Genomic DNA, 19526 nt, shown 5'->3' with positions numbered 1-19526 from the left:
GGGAGCCATTGCCCTGCTGGGGGGTTTGCAGTGCTGCTGTCTGCTGAAGGGGCCAGACCCTGCATCAGGGCAGTTCCTGCCAGAAAACCCTTGCCTGACGCGCTGGCTTAGCAAGCTGCCGAAGGGAAGTGGCATGTCCCGCTGCCAGCAGGTTCCTGGGGCTCGTGGCGGCGAGCTGTTCTACCACGTCAGCAAAGGCAGTGGGGCCCAGCACGGTGCTGGGGCACCAGAACGTGTGCTCAGCAGCTCTGGCATGGCCAGCAGCGCTCACTGACGACTTCCAGGTGCTGCAGCTCTCGGTGCTTGTCAGGGATCCCACCACTGCCGAGTGCAGCCTCCTTGTGCCACCCCATGGATAGAGCACAGTTCTCTTGTTTTCTTCAAATGTCTCTGCATGGCAGTGTCTGCCAGAGGAAAGCCGCGCAATAGGGCACCACCTGCCTTCCATGGCGGCAGCGCATCTCCCCTGGTGTCTTGCTCCCTGCTGGGACTGTCAGCTGGGGCAGTGTCTCACTTGACTGCCATGCTTTACCTGCCAGCCACTGGCACAGCAGGGCCAGGCCCATGGCCAGGGCTCTACAGCACTGCAGGACATTAATTCACAAGTTTTCCCCGTCCGCTCGGTTCTCCCAGGCTGCGTTTTGACAGCCAGGTGAGAGCTCTGCACTTGGGGAGCTGCATTTCCGCTCTTGGAGGCGACTGCTGGGCTGCAGCAGCTCCGTTCTGCTCAGCAGACGCCTGACCAGAAAAGCCGCCCAGACCGCTCTTGCGCAAGCACCGACCTGAAGTTTAGGTGCATCTCCCGGAACGGGCTGAGGCTTTTATGGAAGGCACAAGTGGTGGGAATCATCCGTCGCATCCTGGCTCCGTGACCAGAGCCACATGTCCTTCGGGCTGCTCGTGCCGGCGTGGGCTTGGCTGCGGGGTGGGAGAGCCCAGGCTGCGGCCCTGCAGCAGCAACCACACGCCAGAGAAATCACGGGCAGCAAATTGCCACCGCAGCCCCTCAGTCCCCTGAGTGACAGCAGGTCACGGCTGCCCTGCGTAGCCCTCCCCAGGCATCCCACCATCGTGGAGACGATCTAACAGAACCAACAACGTCTCGCGTTTGGAAAGACTTGCCAAAGAGCTGGCAGTTGCGTCAGACAGGATCTCGCCCTGACAGTAACTGCCCACAGAGCGGCTGTTGGGGGCCAGCACAGGGAGGGCCTTTGTTCTCTTTATCAGCACATCTGGGCTCGCTCTAACCGACAATGTGACAGAGGGTGACGCCTGCTCCAGGCTCCTGCTTTTGCGCTGCCGTTCACGTCCCCGCGCCAGAGGGGGCTGGGGTGGCCACAGCTCTCAGCAGCACCAGGGAAGCGTGCCGTGCCCAGGAGCGGGCTCCGCCACTCGCCTGCTCCTCATCGGGGTGGGCAGCTCCTGCTCAGCTGAGGGTGCTTCATTTCAGCCCTTCCACTTCCTTGCAGTTTCCGAGTCGCACCATTTCCTTTAGCTACGGTATCTGGGAAGCACAGCGGTTTTCCTGGGACTGAGAAGAAAGGAGCCTGTGCTGCTGGCTCAGCATGTTCCCTCATTCCCTCTTGTACTCGGAGCTCTCAGTTACCATCGTGAGTCTTTTAGAGCAGGAGCAGGGGCCGAGCCATCTCCTTTACAGCTTCTCCAGCGCTGTAGGTTCTGTAAAGAACTTTTCCTGGCTACACTTTTCTTATCCTTAACACAAACATGCCACACGCTCTGTAAACATCCACAGGCTCTTATCGCCCATCACCTCTCCTGGGTTCTGTTCTCCCTCCGATTGCCTGCCCCATTCCTCTGCGCAGGAATTTCACTTGGTGCGCAGCACAGGCCAGCCAAGGCCCACAACCCGCCTGCTCCTCGCTGGCAGAGACCCCTTGTTTTCCCTTCCCCACACCCTTCTCACCTCTCACACCGCAGGACAGAGTGAAAGCAAGGGATAGATCTCAACGACAAACACTGCCACGGGGGCCCTTTTGCCTCTCCTTCTCTGGCAAGGACTGTCACAGGCCCCATTTCACAGCTCAGCAAACCCAGGGATTCTGGTCTTCTCCCACCCCCGGTGTTTGCAGAAATCCCCCGTGCAACAGAAGTTCTGCCACTGCCCCCAAAGGCCCAGAACCAGGAAGTTCCAGAACAGAATCAGAGCGGGCAGCAGACAGTCAGTTCAAAGATTTTATTTAACTGTCATAAAAGGAGAAGCAGATGATGATTCCAAACCTGTTAACCCGGGTCTAGGATTTACAGACAATATGCACCAAATCAAATTAACAAAAATCTCTCTAGGGGCAGGGCAAGGGAGAGTTAGAGGCAAAGACGTAGCTACGAGAAAGCCACATGTACTTGGTCCCAGTTCTAATACGACCTCAACGTGGTAGGATCCAAATAAGAGGGCTGCGGAGCTGGAAGGTGCCTGCCCAGCCCGCGGGGGTTCGCGGGCCACGGAGGGCTCCCTGGCCCCAAGCGTGGTGTCAGTCAGCCCCGGCGGCAGGCTGGGTGCTGCAGGGCTCTGCTACGGGCACGGGGCAGGCGAGTGTCAAGGCAATAAATACTGACGGGCCAGGCACAGATTTTAAAGGCAGAACAGATACATAAGGCATTAACCGCTTCTGAATACTTGTCCATTGCAAGCTCTTTGTTGATCGCATCAGGAGAGCAGCTGCAGAAACAGACTAGTCCATCCTCAGCCCAAAACAGCCAGGAGGGCAGGTGCAGTCCTGGAATTTCAGTGCTTTGCAGCAACCTTGGCTGCAATGAGAAGTGTGAGGTGATGGCAACACTGGGGACTCCCACACCCGCCTGCCTCGCAGCCCCCCCTGTCTCTCGCAGGCGCCGAGGCTGCCAGAGCTGGGAGCTCTACGCAAGCAGGGCCGGGGTCCTGCCAGCCCAGCTCTGTGGGCAGCGGGAGGGGTGGCCGGGCGTCACCCAGGCTGTCACACTGCCCTCCCCTCTGGAGATGTCCCGTCTTGGGTGAAGAACGGACCAGCAGCAAAGCGGGAAGTTGTGACTCTTTCCTAATAACCCATGAGGGGCGTGACCAAGAGGAGTGCCATGCCAACAAACAGGGGGAGGGCGGGTGGCGTTTAAAAAGTGTAACAGGGGCAGGGCCCCCTCCCTAGAGGATACGTGTTACACATTAAGGCATCATGGTTACAGGGAACATCCACAAATGAAGCTGCCAGTGTTCCCAGGACACTGACTGGGTGGAAGGGACAGGCCGGACATGATTTGAGCCAACAAATGGATTCAATAGCTGCCTGGCATCAAAGTTCTTCAGCTACTTGGAGGCAGTAGCTACCCTGAGCTGTGCACAGGAAAGCCAAGCACAGGATCCCACACAGAGCGTAGGAGTTTCTCCCCTTCAGCACCTACCCGAACAGAGGAAGGTGAGAAGCAGCAAAGGGCCTGGCGAGGGAGGAACCGCTCCCACCTCTGCGCTGGGACAGCCCGGCCCGGGGACGGGCAGCTGGAGATCAGATGCAGACAGCACGGTTTGATCAATGCACTCAGTGATTCTCTGGGGAGGGGGCACATTAAAAAACTGAGCTCTCTGGTCAAATTATAACAGGGGGTGAAAGGTAGGAGGGTTCCGATGTCAGCACTTTGGTACAGGGGGGGATTTCTACGGTAGCCACTGTCTGATTCACGCTCTCTGGGGTTTGGCCTTGGGAAGGGCTAGTCCTTCCAATCCTTCTTGATGGTCAGGTTCCACTCCCAGGACAGGTGGTCAGTCTTATCATCATCTGTGAACTTGGATTTGATGTTGTAGCTGCCCCGGGCCAGCATGCCCTTAGGGGCTTCTTCCATGGGGGTCAGAAACTCATACTCCTCTGCTCGGGGGCCGTAGCTCCCAACCATGTACTCGGTCTTGTCAACTAGGAGGAGAAAGAGAGGTCTATGGAGGCTGTTCAAGAGCCTCCCCTGCATTTGGGGCAAGGCTAAAGCAAATGAAAGGTCTGTTACTGCTACAACAATCCACAGCGGAGCTATGAGAACGAGAATGTCACCCACGTTAACAGCTCCATTCACTCCAGGAGCGGCCCCCCAACACTGGCACCACTGTCAGCAGCGATCTGTTCGCCACCACGCTCCAGTGGGGATCGCACACCAAGCCCCGAGGCGCGGGTGCAGCCAGGACCACAGGCTGCCACCCCACCGCAGACCCAGAAGCCTCCACACGTTGCCACAGGCTCAGCGGCACAGAGATGGCTGCAGACCGTCTCCTCCCGCTGTGGGGCAGCAGCGGGCGAGCCCCCATCACCGCAGCGGGAAGAGCAGAAAGCCCTCACACAAAGCACTACTTGAGTCACAGAGAAGCACTTACTTTTCACGCCTTTCCGGAATGTGTGCTGAATGTACTTCAACCCCGACACAATCTCCCTGTTAACCTGCAGAGACACAAGCAAGGACTGTAGAAGATGTCTCCCAGAGACACTGCCCGCCCACAGGAGGAGACAATTTCCCCCATCACACCACTTTTTGGGGCTCAGGCACTCCCAACGCTGGGACTGCAGCAGTTCAGTGTTCCCTTCATTCTTCAGTTTTCAAATCTGAATTCTTACCCTAAAGGAGATTTTTATCCGGTATTCCACACCCTCCTTCAGCACAAATGCTTGCTTCTTGTAGCTCTCCAGGTCACCTACAAAGAAGACAGAGGTCAGAGTCCCTTTGTATTGTGCTCTGGGGCAAATATAAGATGCGACAGGTGACGAGGACAATGTCTGTGGTAGCAGGGGATGACCCTTGCTGCCTGGGCAGCACACGGTTCATCCATTTCATTTTTGCCTGACAGGAGCCTCCTTGCTGCACTGCCCAGGCTACCTGAGGCGGACAAGCGATGCCCTGTGAAAGGACTCTGCAGCGCAGCAATGCAGCTAATTCAAGAATGTTCCTCTGTAGACGTTTGCTCCGAGCTTGTCGCCATCTCGAAGCTGCCACCAGTGTCGCTGTGCAGGCTGGAGGACAGCTGGCTCCCCCACCCGGCAGCTTGCACCTCTACAAAACGGGGCTGGCGAGGGAGTGGAAGCTCTGGCTCTTGCCCAGCTCACCTGTCAGGTCCAGCTCCAGAGGGCCAGGGGCCGTAGCACAGACCAAAGTCAGTTTGGTCACCACCACATTCGGAGCATTGGGATCTGGAAGACAAGCGAAAAGGCTGTTAATCCTAATCCCTAATACCAACCAACACAACTCCTTTTCCTTCCAGGGCACTTCTTGGGTTTGCCACCCCCAGTCCCTGGTGCCTTATTCCAAGGGCCTGACATCAGCACGGGGGGCGCAGACACACGCCTTTATGCTCCTGGCGGTGCTCCTGCTGAAGGGCAAAGAGTTGGGAGGGAAACAGCTCCCAGGCAGGAGCAGCGATGAGGCCAGGGGTGGCTGATGGAGCTCTGGCTGGAGCAAGGCATAGCCATGTCCTCTGCTCACCTGCAGTCACAGTGACGGCACCAAGCAGTGCCTCCTTGTACTTGCGCAGGCTCTCGTCATCCTTGTCCAGCTCCTGGATCTCCTGGATGCTCTTCTGGGCAGGTGGCTTGTAGTTGACAGAGTGTTCGTCCTCCTCATTTTCAGCTGCAATCTGTGCCAGCTGCTCCGCCGTCGGCTCCTGCTCTGCCATCCTCACACAGGCGAGTTACACTGAAGTGGGGAGGAGAAGTGTAACTGCACCTACCCCCTCCGCCAGCATGAGCTCCTTCCCAGCAGCTCATCAGCCCAGCCAGGCTTCCCCAGAACCGCTCCCTGTGACTCCACAGGCTCCCTTTGTCACTCAGGCCCTTCATGGGCTGTCCCCAGGGGAGCTCTGGGGGACACAACCCTGCCAAGGGTACCCCGCCACCCTGCAGACTGCTCCGATACACCAGGTCTCATATTCAGCCCATGGAGGCCCACACAATTCAGCTTTACCCATGAGCTGTAACAGGTAAATGCCCCGAGCCATAGAGAAAACACTCTCCTCCACAAGATCAACCGGGTCAGGCTTTCACTTATACGAAACCTGAGCTCAGAATGAACCCAGTTCAGTTCTGCTCTCTACAACACACGACTCCAGCTAAGAACAGGCCTCTGCCCCACCACTGGCACAAATGCCAGGAGCTGCAACCCGGAGCTCACAGTTTGTAACTCAATCAGATCAATCCGCTCTGCGCTGGGTGCCTGGGAGGAGTGGAACGAGACACCTGGCTCAGCTGATATCACACTCGGTCCTTTGCAAAGATCTGTGTCACACACGGCCAGCGAAACAGATAATGGATTAAAAACATGTGTGGAGCTTGGCTCGGCCACCCAAGACTCTAACCAGGAAACAGCCAGCTGCACACCGAGGGCTGGTGAAAGGCGATGGCAACACCCTGTTAAAAACCTCAGTAAAAGCCAATGACATCCTCAGTAATTCCACAGAGTGCACTGTCCTAAGGGTCACCCTACAGCAAATATCAACTTGGACACTCTAAAGACTCAAAAAACTCTTTCAGTGACAGCTTTTGAAGGGCTTTCTGAAGAAGCAAAATCTTTGACAAATGATCTGCTGATGGATCCAGGTGTTCCTGTCAGTCTCGTATTCCTGTATCCTGCTCAATATTCCCACCTGGAGCTCTGTACGAGCACACACCACTTGCAACAGACTGGAACTGCATTCACTGCTCTGGCATCTAGTTTCCAAATAAATCAAGAACTACAACATTTGCTACAAATACAAGAAAAACACACAACGTACATAACTAGAGGCTTAATTATGATCTAACATGCAGCTAAAGCTTCTCATACAGGTTACACTAAATAAACTAACCATCATCCATTCTTTTTGTCTTTAAGCTGACATAATAGCGCACAGTTCAACTCTTCCATTTCTACCCAATGTGCCACCCAGAGGGGGAACGACAGACCTCAGTGCTGACATGAGTCACACACAGTTTACAGAGCACATTTTATAGTGACGCAGGGCAAGTTCCGCAGATGCCAGGGCTGGTCTCACTCCACATCCAGTTCTAGCCTGGCAATGGCTGGAACAGCAGAACAGTGGAGGTGCCACCTGGGCTCCACTCATGTTTTTAGCCATAAATATTATGAATATTTTGTTGGGGAACAGGGCAAAGGAAACAGATTAGACACAGGAAGTGAAATTTTGCACATCTCTGCCAGAAGAGAAGACACTACAGCAGACCTATCAGCCACAGACGAGAGAGAAAAGGAAAGGGGGAGGGAGAACTGGTGACCAGCTCTCCTCCAGGATTCTCGGCTGCGGAGCCAGTGCTGAGACAGAGCTGTAGCCTGGCCACCGGTGGGGAGCCACTTCTTGCCCACTGTCAGACCCGAGAACAGACGTTCCACTGACGTGCCCTGGGCTGGCACGTATTCCTGTATCCTGCTCAATATTCCCACCTGGAGCTCTGTACGAGCACACACCACTTGCAACAGACTAGCTTCCCCAGAGAGGCTAGCACAGCGCTCAGGGCGTCCTGGAGTAGGATACATGCAATGGATGCAACTGGTGTTTCTGGGTATCAAAGCTTGACTAAGATTTATCACCAGACAAAGGTAGGGGGACGATGTGACACTTTGGGATTATCACAAGGGCTCTGGCACCGCGTGGCACAAGCACGTCTGTGTAGGGGAGCTTTCCCCATTGTACCTTCACACTTACAGCTGCAAACAACCACCGGTTCTGACCCCTACGCTTTACAACAAGCAGCTGGCTCTTCTGCATGGCATTCTCCAATATCCTGGCACTGAATATCGTGGAAATTTGTATCCAAAAGGCCATTTAATCTCATGGCATACACAAACATCTGACTGGATTTCACCCTGGTATTTCCCTATCAAACTCAGTCACTTGCTTTGCACTCCTGTCCAAAAAACCCTCCAGCCTTGAAGACTCCCAGAAGCGCTGAGCAAACACTCACCCAAGTACCCACTCCACTGCTTGATCCCCTTATTGCAGGCCTTCATCTCGCCTCCAGGTCAGATTTCACCTCCCAAGCACTACAGGTCATTCTCTCTCTGTAGGCTGAAGAACTCCTTCTAAGAATACCTGAACCCCTCCTAAGAGACCTGTAGCTTTCAGGAAATGGAAGTGATGGAATTCAGTGAGAGCTTTAAATAACTGAAGTCCCAAGTCACTGACTTCTGTCGACTTCCGAACTCTCTGTGATTGATCCCTCTTTGAAAGTATGAATACAATAAACAGACGCACACACAGCAGACCACCCACATGCATATCCCCAACGGTGCTGCGTCCCTATCCACAGCATTACTGTCCACGGGTGTCCACCACCTTCCAATTTTCAGACCAAGCAGAGACAAAACTTCTAGCAAATGGTCTGATCAGCACCTGCAGCGACAGGCCACAGGAGCCGTCAGACAGCCTCCCCTCGAAGAACCAACGCTTGCTGAAGCCAGGACTGCAGGCGGCAAAGGATCATCCCTGCGAGGTGAACAGAGCAGTGCCGGCCACAGTGCAGCTTCCCAACAGCAGGGTCAGGTCAGGAAGATCACTGTGCTCCGCACAGGAACAGCCTTAGCATCAAACAGCACTGCTTTCTAGCAGCTGAAATAGCAGACAATTTCCAGGATCCGGTATCCTACCCTCATCAGTTAAGAAATGACCCAGTTTGGTCTGAACCAAGTACAGAGCTTCCACTCATTGACAACCAACCTCCAGATGTAACCAGCGGGGCAACAGTTTCCTCCCATGCATCACCAGCACCCAATCTTCATCAGCTCCACTAGGGTAATCCCTCTCAAACAGATATTTAGCAACAACTGTGCCATAGAGGGCACCAAAAAAAATTAAAAGGAAAAAAAAAATCCAAATCCCCAGCTCTTTGCTTGTGTTCCTATGCCTCTAGCCTTAATCCTGTGATCCAGAGCTAAAGACACAATCATGCGCACCACCACACGGATTAATCAAGAACCACCACCACTGCTGGACAAAGAGAAGCCAAGGGACTCGATCGCATGTGAACTGCCAGGAGAGGAGAGAACTGCACTTGTGTGTCCCACATGTGCCGTGCTGAGACCCCCAGCAAGCGCGCACCGACACGCAGAGGAGAGGGGACCTGCAACACAGTCCTTCAAAGGGCTCAGCTCCTGAACAAAAGCAGCTACGCTGCTGACCGGCAGCTGGGCACGGGTGCCTCACAGGAGCTCAACACCTCAAACCTCAGGCACTGCTCCAAGGTCTTGGGAAGGAAATTCCTCCTCAGCTCCTTTTGACACTCGGATGCCCTGCTCAGCACCTCTGCACAGCGGCTCTCTGGTTCTTAAGAATCTTTAAGACTCAGTCACAGAATGCTCAAGCTGGTGCCTCCGCAGCTCCTAGGAGATGGCACAGACCTGCTGTGGACTCTGCCACGGCCGGCAGGGAAGGGGAATCCCAGCCTGCACTCAGCCCGAAAGCAAATTACAGGAGGTGGGCTCCTCGGCCCTGTCTAGGGAAACAGCCCTGGGCACTCTCAGATCCTCACCGATCACAGAAGCCTGCAGGAGACAGCAGGAGCCTGAATCGCTTCCCATCCAGGAATTCACACTCAGCTGCCTTCACTGCTTCCTCAAGTCAGCAGTTTCTCCTGGATTCTCAGCATTTTTCACACAGGATCAAGGAGCTCAGAGCAGTGAATGCAAGAGCCCCACCTTCTGCCAGACAGAAAAACTGCTAGGAACATAACCCTGTTTTCAGGCAGACAGCAGTAAACAGCGGCTTCTTCATACCCCAGGATCAAGATCCCACGGTACTACTGAAACCAGAGTTAGTCAGTCTCTCCTCAGATCAGCTAATTGGCTTCGGACGTCCGTTAGGACACAGCGCAGCCATGGACGCGCAGCAGTGCCAATTCAAGAGGTCCCCACCCTTCTTCCTTCCCCCGTGGCGCAAGGGAAAGCTTGTGCAGCCACACGGCAAACTCAGATGGAATTTAATCCAGTTAAAACCATTTCTGCAGGGCTATTTTCCAGCCAGATCAATTCGCTGCTCCAGTTCGCTACGTGGCTACAAACGCTGCTATGCTGTGAGGACAGGGAGACAGAGAACTGCTGAAACCAGCTCAGGCTGCGCTGCTGCTCTACTCGCACCACGGCAGCTCAGGAGGCTGGATCAGAGCTGAACTGGGCTCAGATGGTTCCCAGGGCAGCCGGGGGGAACGGGGGACGCAAACGCATCAGCGGCAAAGGAGTAACCGGTGACTCAGTGACAATTCCTGAGGCTGAGCGCTGCCCTCTGACACCACTGGGAATTTCGAGGCAAAGGAACATCCAGAAAACGCCACTGCACCAGCTGCTTTGTAAGAGCATCCGAGACCTCTCACTCAGCTGATCCCTGCCACTGGCTCATGGCTGTGGAGATGGACAACTCTGGAAACAGTCTGCTGCCTTTCAGGGACTCGGCCATTTGGAGATGTAATATTCTATTTTAATTTTTTTTTGCTTACGACATAACCCTGAACTGCAGTTCACCTAGAAGGCGCTAACTGTCAAGAGCAAAACCAAAGGCATGAGCAGACAGCTCTGTATGCTCACAACTTCAGACATTTAAAAAAGTCTCGCAGTCTCACACACAAGGTGCAAACAAGCTGCGTGGGTAAACGGGCTGCAACCACAGTGACCCCGGACACCGCTGAGAGTGTGACCCATCCCTAAGTGTTGCTCCTCGCCTCCACAGTGGAACACAACGACGAAACCGTCTCTGCTCAGCAGCTACGGGGCAAGGATACTCACACTGGGAGAACACTTGGAAAACCAGAGCAACAAAGCGCTCTGGACTAGACACGAAACCCTCAAGGCAACAATTTATCCGCTTGGTGTGACTAGGAGTTTTTCTCGTCTTAAGAAAAGGAAGTTTCGACTTTCAGACTTGCTGCAGAGAGCCTACAGAGCCAGGGCAGACCTCGCCATCCTCCGGGAGGGTTGTAAAGGGGTGGGGGGAGAACTGACCACTCCTCCAGGAGCCAAACTGCGGCCTTTGTGCCTGGTGCCCCAGCTGCTGTAGCCCGCACCAGGCCTGCAGCATTACGGGGGATCAAATGGGCTCTTCAGTTACTGTCACACGGAAGGAAACCGACCCTGAGGAAGTCGCTTCCAAGTTCCTCATTTCGTAACCAGGAGCCATTTATGTAAAATCCGTGTGAGACACACCGAACACTCAGCCCTCCCGAGGCCCGGGAAACGCGAAGGACCCCGCACTCCCCTTCAACGCCCCCGCAGCCGGCGGGGCGGGCGCGGAGCAGCGCCGGCCCCCACGGGAGCACGAGCCGACCCCAACACTCCGCGTTTCACCCCAACCGCGGGCCCCGCGAGCTCCGCTCCGCTCGGGAACGGCCCCCGCCGGGACAGCGGCGCTCCCCGGCCCTCGGAAGGTTACGCAAGGGCACGCGGGGCCCCGCTCCCGCACCTCGGCCGCGCCCCGGCCCCTCCCGCGGCCCGGGGACGGCGGGGCGCGGTGCGGCCCGGTCCCAGGGGGGCTGAGGCGCGGCCCCACCGCCCGAACCCGCCCCGGTCCCGGTCCCGGTCCCGGTCCCCGCCGAGCCCCGCCCCGGCCCGGCCTCGCCCTACCGGCCCTGCTCGCTCTCCGCGCTGCGGTGACAACGCGCCGGGATCCGCCCAGCCGCCCGCGCGCCCCCGCACTTCCGGGACACGCCCGTCACTTCCCGTTATACGGAGGGGTTGAGCCCCGCACCTCACTTCCGGCCGCGGCCCGGCGCGCTGATTGGCCCGGGGGAGAGGCGCGCGATGGCGGGACGGACGATAGAGTTGGGGCGCAGGGGGTAGAGCGGCGCGCGGCGGGCCGGGCGCGGGAAAGGGCGCGCGCGCGGGCCGGGCAGTGGGCGTGGCCGGGGGGCGTGGCAAGGGGGCGTGGCGAGGCGGAGGCGTCCACAGCTCTAGACACGGTTCTATTTTATTACGGCAAAGGTGAAAAAGCCACCTCGGCCCAACAGGCAACCAGTAAAATTTATCCCAAAAATAACTCGGTACAAAACAGGTCTGCGTCAGAATTAAAAAAAACCTTTACAGGAGTTTAAAACCTATCCCAGAACGTAAAGTAAAACAAATCCACCGCGGTGTGAGTGGCCGCCGCGCCGCCCCCCCCCGGCAGCCGGGGCCGGATCCGAGTCCTTCCCTGCGCCCACCGCCGCTTTAGCTGGTGTCCATCTGCAAGAGAGGAGAGGAGAGGGGACGTCACCACACGCACCGCGGCGCCCGCCGCGTCCCACCGCGCCCAGCCCGCTTCTCCAGAGCTGCCCCGCTGCGCTCCCCCCCGCCCCACCCGACCTGCGGCAGAATAACTCTATTTACGCATCCCCGGCGCCAAAGACTGTTCTAAAACACCAGGCATCCCCATGCTGGTTTTTTTCTCAGAATTCTGCTCATCCCACTTCAGTTTCACCCCATTCCTACAACACCGACCCCGCTGTCATCGCGTACACACGCAACCTCAGTTCTCTATCAAGACTCTAATCTGGCTGCGGCACAGAGAAGTCTGAGCAGCAAACGGCGGACGTGGCTCTGTAGGTGAGGGCTCGTGTCCACCATCAGCATCACCGACCTTTCCTCTGGTAGCATCCACGTAGTTATTTTACGTGGTTCTTTTTGGTTTTCCATTTCTGCAGCCCATTGTCTCTGTGGGTTTAGTTATGCAGCTCCTGTTCCCCATGGCTGTTCCAGCTACGGAAGAGCCTGCCCTACGCTGGCCCCAGCAAGTGGGAGAGCTGGAAAAGGGGCCGTTTCTTGGCTCTCAGTTAACAGTAGCTGACAAAGTGTTCTGCAAAGTAAAGCCAACTACCGGACCAAGGCACTGCTCCGCTTTAAAGGGAGACTGCTTTAACCCAGTGACCTGCAAAACCCTTTCTCTTTCCTGCCGGCTCCAGGCTGCCGATGTTCACCAGCACGAGAAGCTGCGGGGAGCCTGTACTCAGCGCCCGAGCAGCACTTACCCTGGCATTGTAAGCATCCAGCTGTGCATCTAGTTCTTCTGCGGAGAGTTGCTGTTTGGAAGTTCTCCCAGCTCCTCTGCCTCTCCCTCTGTTCCCACCACGAGTACCTCGCCTGTTGCCTCCTCCACCACCAAATCCTCCTGAACCACCGCGGTTTCTGGTCATGCCACCTCTGTTTACACTGTGATTTTTAAAAAATAACTGGTTTAGTGCATTTTGGTTACCCCAGACAGGCACGCAGAAGTTTGCCAAATGAGAGATGGATCCACGTGCCCCACACAAAGAGGGGCCAGGCACGTTCCCGCCCTGCGCTGACCAGGCACAGGGACGCCCGCGGCCATGCGGCATCTCACCTCTGTGCTGGTCTCCTCTGTGTGTCGATCTGTGATGTGACCAGCTGGATGTTCATGGGGCGCCCTGGAGGAAGAGCAGCCCGTCAGCCTGCGTGCGGGACTCGGGCACACGGGCTGCTCCAGCCAGTGAAATACCCTACAGAGACAGCCACACACTCACCGTCCAAGGGGACGCCATTGTACTGCTTCATCGCTTTCAGAGCATCTGCCTTCCTTTCAAAATGCACGTCCGCTGTCCCTAGGCTGCGGCCAGATCTGTCATAGTGCACAGCTGCCTTCTTCAAGGTCCCAAACTCTGCAAAGAGCTCCTGAGAAAGAGAAGAAGAGCGCACACGTCCATCAGCGCTGCAAACACCGCACAGCCAAGAGACAGCGCTGGCAGCTGCGTACACACAACTGATCTCAGCAATTGCAGGCACTTTTCAAAACATCACTGACACTGACAAGAGGAGCACAAGCCCATCAGACAGATTTCGGAAAGTTGCCACAAGTCGCAAAACCAAGTGGGACTTCACATTCACCACTTGCAGGGTGCACATTTAGTCAGCGAAGCAGACTCAAGAGAAACCTCAGGTCTTTTTGTTGAGGCTGAGTCAATGGGGAGACTAAAAATAACCCAGACGCTAGTCCATTTCATAGACAAAGAATGATCATGGTTGCACTGTGCTGAATTATTTTTCCCTCTTAAATCTTTACTAGACCAGGTGCAATTTAAAAACAAAGCCCATTAGGAATACACCCCAAAAACTGAGAATAGGAAGAGCTCTCTACTGAAGTACGTAATTTGCTGTCACGAAGGATGGAAACGAAGAGGCAGCAACGGAGCCACCGATCTTGTTTCACAGGCGCTACGTTTAGAAAGTCAACAAGGACACCTCATCTTGGCGAGTTTCTGCTACGCCCCGTGCCTCAGAAGTAAAACCCCTACACCAGAGCAGCCAGGGGCGCCCAAAGGGACAGGCCACCTTCTCCAGCATCTGCTGCAAAGCCCGACGACCACTCTCTCTGCGAGTCACTGCCCAAGCATCTCAGGGAGCACTAGACAATAGTCTTCCACTTCCTAAGCCAGCAGCACTTCAGGCAGGGCTGACGGCCAGCTCCCCTCTTGGACTTATTCACCAGAGGTGAACATTACACGGCACTCGACAGAAGGTTTCTGGAAGAGAGCACAGTCCCAGCACGGCGGAGCTCAGCCACAGCTCCAGAGCTCCCCTGGGCATAGTGGAGAACACAGATTCCTCCCCGGCAGCGGGGAACACTCAGGGAGGGACGCTGTGCAGCTCCTCCACAGCAACGCACCTCCGAAGTTCCTTCCAGCCAACACAGCACCCAAGCTGTGCTGCACCGCAGTAATGATGCGATTAGCATGGAAACAAAGAAAGGAATCACCACATCTTAGGCAGTGCTAAATTATGGGATGAGTAGTAACAAATAGATGCAGAGCCATTAAGTTGGCTTTCCTGCTAAATAAACCATACGTGGAAGTTTGTCCACACCTCAGCACAAGCCAGCAGCAGAGAAGGCGAATCTCAACCACCACACAAAGCGCAAGAGCTGGTTAAGCTGAGGTGACTTCACGGAGTCACGTTTTACACATTGGGGCCTCACTACAACAAACAAGAAACTTATTTAAACCAAACCTGAAGTTACATGAGAAAAAGAGCTGGTTTTGAGAGCATTACCCAGTAACTAGGTGACCTGAAAAAGCTCACTTGCAATTCCCCAGGCACAGCCAGATCGGCACATGGAGTAACTGGAATGAATTAACTGATTAAGAAAAATAAAAGTGTGTGTTTGTTTCTCCCTGGTAAGGATGCGAGGATCAGAAGCCGATTTAAAAGGAGGTGCTTTGCAGCGTGCCCAAGCCAGCATAGCCCCAGTGGGGACGCGCCTGGGGTTTGCAAATGTTTATTTCTGCACAACTCATGGCCCACCAGTGACCATGCCCCCGTGGCCAGAGGAGCACAGCGCCTCAGCCCCTCCTGACCCACACAGCCCAGGGACAGAGTGCACCGCACACCCGACGGAAAGAATCCGGCAGGTTCTGGCCCAAGACACGGCTGAAACGAGGGATACGACAGGCAGCTCATCTGGAGGACTGAACATAGCAGGTACCGCAGGCACTGCAGTGCAAGGGAGCACGCTCTCCCTCACACAGAACCCTTCCACTTACACTGATGGGCACATCCGTAGGAACACCTCGACACTCAACAGAACATGACTTTAACAAAGCTGTGCAAACAGGTCCCATAAAACCAGAATAGGCAGATGTACGCGCTGTGCAGTTACAAAATTTCTGCAGTTACGCAGCTCTTGAGAGCTTACACTGTTCAAATTCTCCAGCCACAGCTGGATTCAGCCCCACAGCAGCATTCTCCCACCCCTGCGCTGTGGCAGAGCCACTCACAATGCGCCCAGCTACAGCCCTGCAGGAGACGGTGGCTCTTCTGAATGGCAGCCCCTCGAAATCACCAGACCCGCCGCAGGACAGGGTCCTTAGTCCTCCAAGCCCCGGCAAAAGGCAGAGCCCATTCATTCGGGGATCCCCCAGCGCGCCCAACACCCCCGCTGTGAATTAACCCCCCGCGGGGCCGCCCCCCAGCCCCAGCCCCAGTCCCACCTGGATGTCCGCATCCGAGACGCCGAAGTCCAGGTTCGACACGAGGAGCTTCCCGCCGGTCTCCACGCCGGCCCCCGCCCCGAAACCGCTGTCGAACAGGTCGTGCTGCCATTTCTCGGGGAGCTGCTTCGGCTGCAACGAGACCGGCACCTCGCTGAGCGCCGCCGGCGAACCGCGGGCCGCCGCCCGCCCGGCCGGGAGCGGACAAAGGGCCGCCCGGCGGGCCCGCCCCCCGCCCCATCCCGCCGCCGCCCGCCCCGCCGAAGGCCCGGCTCCGGCCCGCTCCCCCGCCGCGCCGCCGAACCCCGCGGGCGGCCGCGCTGCCCGCCCGCCCCCGCCGCGCTCCATACCCGGCTGTAGGGCGCGGGCCGGTTCCTGCCGCCGCCCCGGGCCATCACCGGCCTGTTCCGCACGGGGCCGCCGCCGCCCGCCCGCCCGGCTCCCACGCCGCCCCGGCCGGGCCCGCCCCCGCGGGTGGCGCCGCCCCGGCCCCGGCCGCCCCGGCCGCCGCCCCGGCCGGCCCCGCGCTGGCTGCGGTTGAGCTTAATGATATCGTCCAGGGACATGTCCATCTTGTCGGCCATGATGGCGGCTCCGCTCCGGGGCCTGCACTTCCGGCCGCGCTGCGCCGACGCCGGAAGCGGAAGGGGGGGGGGCCGGCGGAGAAGGCGCGGCGGCCGCGCGCGCGCCTGGCGGGGCCGGCGGGGCGGGTGCGGGACTTCCGGCGGGGCGGGATGCGGGTGCGCGTGCGGAGCTGGCATGGCGTCGCCTCCTGGCTGTGGGTGGCCAACGACGAGAACTGCGGGATCTGCCGGATGGCCTTCAACGGCTGCTGCCCCGACTGTGAGCGACGGGCGGGCGGGCGGGCGGGCGGGGTGGCCCCGGGCTGGGCCGGGCCGGGCCTGACGGCGTGTCCGTGCCGCAGGCAAGGTTCCCGGAGACGACTGCCCGCTGGTGTGGGGGCAGTGCTCGCACTGCTTCCACATGCACTGCATCCTCAAGTGGCTGAACTCGCAGCAGGTCCAGCAGCACTGCCCCATGTGCCGCCAGGAGTGGAAGTTCAAGGAGTGACAGCCGGTACCGGCGCACCCGGGGGGGGATGGGGAGGGGTGCGGGGAACGACGGGGACGGTGCCCGCCTGCCGCCGCCGCTTCGCGCTCCCGGCCGGGCCGCCCTCAATAAACGTACGCCCTCCGCCCGCCCCTCCGGTGTCAGGTGTCGTTCTGCGCTCGGGATCGGTGCCGGGGGCGGGAGCGGGGGGTGTCGGTGCTGGGCCCCGGCCCCTGCGGGCGGCCGGCGAGCGGCTCCTTCCCCGCGGAGGGCGGGCGGCGCAGCGGGGCGGGGGCGGGCGAGGCGGGACCCCCGCCCGGCTATAAAGGCGGCGGCGGCGGCCCCGGAGCGCTGCGCTGCCGCTGGCACCATGCGCGCTGCCCGGTGGCTCGGGCTGGGGCTGCTGCTCTGGCTCTGCCGCCCCGCCGAGCCCTGGTACAGGCTGCCGGCCGGACCCCCCCACTACTCGGTGGGCAGAGCCTCGGGGCTGCTCTCCGGGTTCCGCCGCCCGCCCCACGCCCGCCGCTCCGGCACCGACGGCACCGCGCTGCTGCCCGGTCAGCCCGACCGGCTCCTCGCCGCGGTGAGTACTGGGGCCGTCCCCGGGTGCTCGGTGGGGACTGGAGTCGCTCCCCGCGGGATGCCGGACGCGAGCTGTGCCGGGGTGGGACCGGGGTCCTCCACCCACCGGGGCTCGGCTGGGACACCGGGGCTCCCCCCACCAGAGCCAGCCGGTGCCGCGCATCCTGGGGACCCCGGTCCCTGCTGATGGTCTCCCTGCAGGCACTGTGCGTGACGGATGTGGCCCCCGAGCCGCGGAGCTGCCGGGTGCTGCCTGGAGCCCCCAGCGCTCTCCAATGCAAGGCGGACGTGACCGTGTCCTTGGACCCCGGGGAGTGTGCGGATGCCTGAGCCGGCAGCGGTGTCTCTGTGGTGATAATAAACGTGCTTGGGCTGGCTCCATTGCGTCTGTCCTTGCAGGGGAAGGAGGTGCTGTGGGGTGGGGGGAGCCCCCTCCTGCTGCTCCCCCAGCTCCCTGAGCCCTGCGGGGGCTTGTCTGGGGCTGGGGGCTGCCCTGGGTCAGGCCAAACAAAGCCAGGGTCGGGCTGAACATCGCGCTCGGGGCTCTGGAGATGTTCCGGGTGAGAGGGCAGTGACAGCTCAGCTGGGGGTCTGAGGGGTGGCTGCAGTAGGAGCGGGGGTGGATCTGAGCACGGTCCCCAGCCTGCGGCTGCTAGGGACCCCGGTGTCCCCGGGAAGTCCCTGGGCAGCCCCATCCCTTGTCTCCTCGAGGGCATGGTGGCAGGGGCTTGGTCAGCCAGCTGAGTGCCCACCTCCTGCCACCCACTTCCACTCAACGTCTGGGCTCCACCAAGCCATGGGGAGTCTCAACAAGCACTGGGTGGCTCTGGCCTCACAGCCGCTCTCCGCCCGGGCCCCTGGGGACAGCCATTCCCCCAGTCCCAGGTGCTGCAGCTGCTCAAACACCTGGCAGAAAAAAAAAATCACTCCCTGATCATGACCGGCAAATTGTCACCCTGCTATCAGCCCCAGGGGCCAGCCCGACACCCATGGTGGCCACAGGGCACGGCGCAGGGAGCCTGCATGGGCAGCACAGCACCAGGCGGAGCTGTGGGGAGCAGCAGGAACTGACGGGGCTTTGCTGGGCGGTGAATGACCACAGACAGGGCACTGCCATCCCCGTGTCACCCCGGTCAAGGAGGGCCCCGCTGACCCCCAGCACTGCAGGTCACCCGGGCACAGCCCCCGCCTGGTACCGGGGCACCCTGGCTGTGCTCTGGCAGCAGGACAAGGGCTTGGTGACAAGATTGGGGTGGCAGCAGCCCCCTGGCACCAGCAGCTCGGTGGCAAGGTCCCCCCCGCCCCAGGCATCTGGGGGGGATACTTCCCCAAGGGCCAAGGTTGCAGTCCCTGTGTGGGTCGTCAGAATACCGCACTCTTTATGAACAGAGCACACACCCACCTCCCCCCCAGCTGCAGCCCAGCCCCACTGAGGTCCTGCCGCGCTGCCCTTGGCAACACCCTCCCCCTCTCCAGGGTACGGCCAAGGCAGAGGCCACTGGTCCCAGGATCTTCCCAGGGAGCTGGATGGGCACCAGGGCCACCAACCACCATGGGGGACATGACACAGTGTCCCTGCCATGGCACCCACTGGAGCTGCCGCAGGATGCCAGTACCCACCTCTTAAGTTCAGCCCTGTCTCTGAAATCCCAGGGGCACCACCAGTGCTGTGGCGGCTCAGGACCGGGCAGGCAGCCACAGCCACAGCGGTGTTGCCACACAAGTGTCCTGGGTGCAGCCACCCTCCTGCCCACAGTGGTGACACGCTGGCTCAGCACCAGCCATGGTGCCGGTGCCACCACTGGTGACAAGTGGCTGCAGAGCCCTAGCCTTCCCTCTGCAGCAGGACGAATATGCCAGCGCAGCAGGACCAACGCACTGCGAGGAGCCGGGGCCGGGCTTTGCCCAGGGCAGCAGCGGCTGATGGTGACGTGCTGGGCATCAGGGTCCGCTCACCCCATTGCTCCTTCCGTGAATGGCTACCGG

The 19526-nt window shown here is 58.8% G+C and overlaps 4 protein-coding genes across 4 annotated transcripts; 2 read left to right on the top strand and 2 right to left on the bottom strand.

The window, feature by feature from the left end:
- Positions 1-2179: 2179 nt before the first annotated feature.
- Positions 2180-11694, bottom strand: ARHGDIA (Rho GDP dissociation inhibitor alpha). Its single transcript, XM_054221544.1, has 6 exons — positions 11557-11694; positions 5443-5652; positions 5067-5150; positions 4581-4657; positions 4343-4406; positions 2180-3893 (listed from the first exon to the last, which is right to left on the bottom strand). Exons 2-6 carry the CDS (start codon positions 5630-5632, stop codon positions 3694-3696), a joined length of 615 nt encoding a protein of 204 aa, XP_054077519.1. The 5' UTR covers positions 5633-5652; positions 11557-11694; the 3' UTR covers positions 2180-3693.
- Positions 11695-11881: 187 nt separating this feature from the next.
- ALYREF (Aly/REF export factor) lies at positions 11882-16528 on the bottom strand. The gene is made up of 6 exons (XM_054221543.1): positions 16259-16528; positions 15909-16040; positions 13449-13596; positions 13289-13352; positions 12936-13116; positions 11882-12153 (listed from the first exon to the last, which is right to left on the bottom strand). The coding sequence occupies exons 1-6, from the start codon at positions 16490-16492 to the stop codon at positions 12139-12141; spliced, it is 774 nt and encodes a 257-aa protein (XP_054077518.1). The 5' UTR covers positions 16493-16528; the 3' UTR covers positions 11882-12138.
- Positions 16529-16593: 65 nt separating this feature from the next.
- ANAPC11 (anaphase promoting complex subunit 11) lies at positions 16594-17025 on the top strand. Its single transcript, XM_054221546.1, has 2 exons — positions 16594-16751; positions 16834-17025. The coding sequence occupies exons 1-2, from the start codon at positions 16643-16645 to the stop codon at positions 16977-16979; spliced, it is 255 nt and encodes an 84-aa protein (XP_054077521.1). The 5' UTR covers positions 16594-16642; the 3' UTR covers positions 16980-17025.
- A 216-nt stretch (positions 17026-17241) lies between these two features.
- NPB (neuropeptide B) lies at positions 17242-17937 on the top strand. The gene is made up of 2 exons (XM_054221545.1): positions 17242-17541; positions 17742-17937. The coding sequence occupies exons 1-2, from the start codon at positions 17329-17331 to the stop codon at positions 17868-17870; spliced, it is 342 nt and encodes a 113-aa protein (XP_054077520.1). The 5' UTR covers positions 17242-17328; the 3' UTR covers positions 17871-17937.
- The last annotated feature ends 1589 nt before the right edge of the window (positions 17938-19526 follow it).

The sequence above is a fragment of the Rissa tridactyla genome, chromosome 15 (genome assembly GCF_028500815.1).
Source record: "Rissa tridactyla isolate bRisTri1 chromosome 15, bRisTri1.patW.cur.20221130, whole genome shotgun sequence".
Lineage (NCBI taxonomy): Eukaryota > Metazoa > Chordata > Aves > Charadriiformes > Laridae > Rissa > Rissa tridactyla.
The sequence above is the reverse complement of the archived record's forward strand: the minus strand, read 5'-3'. Positions and strand labels throughout refer to the sequence as shown.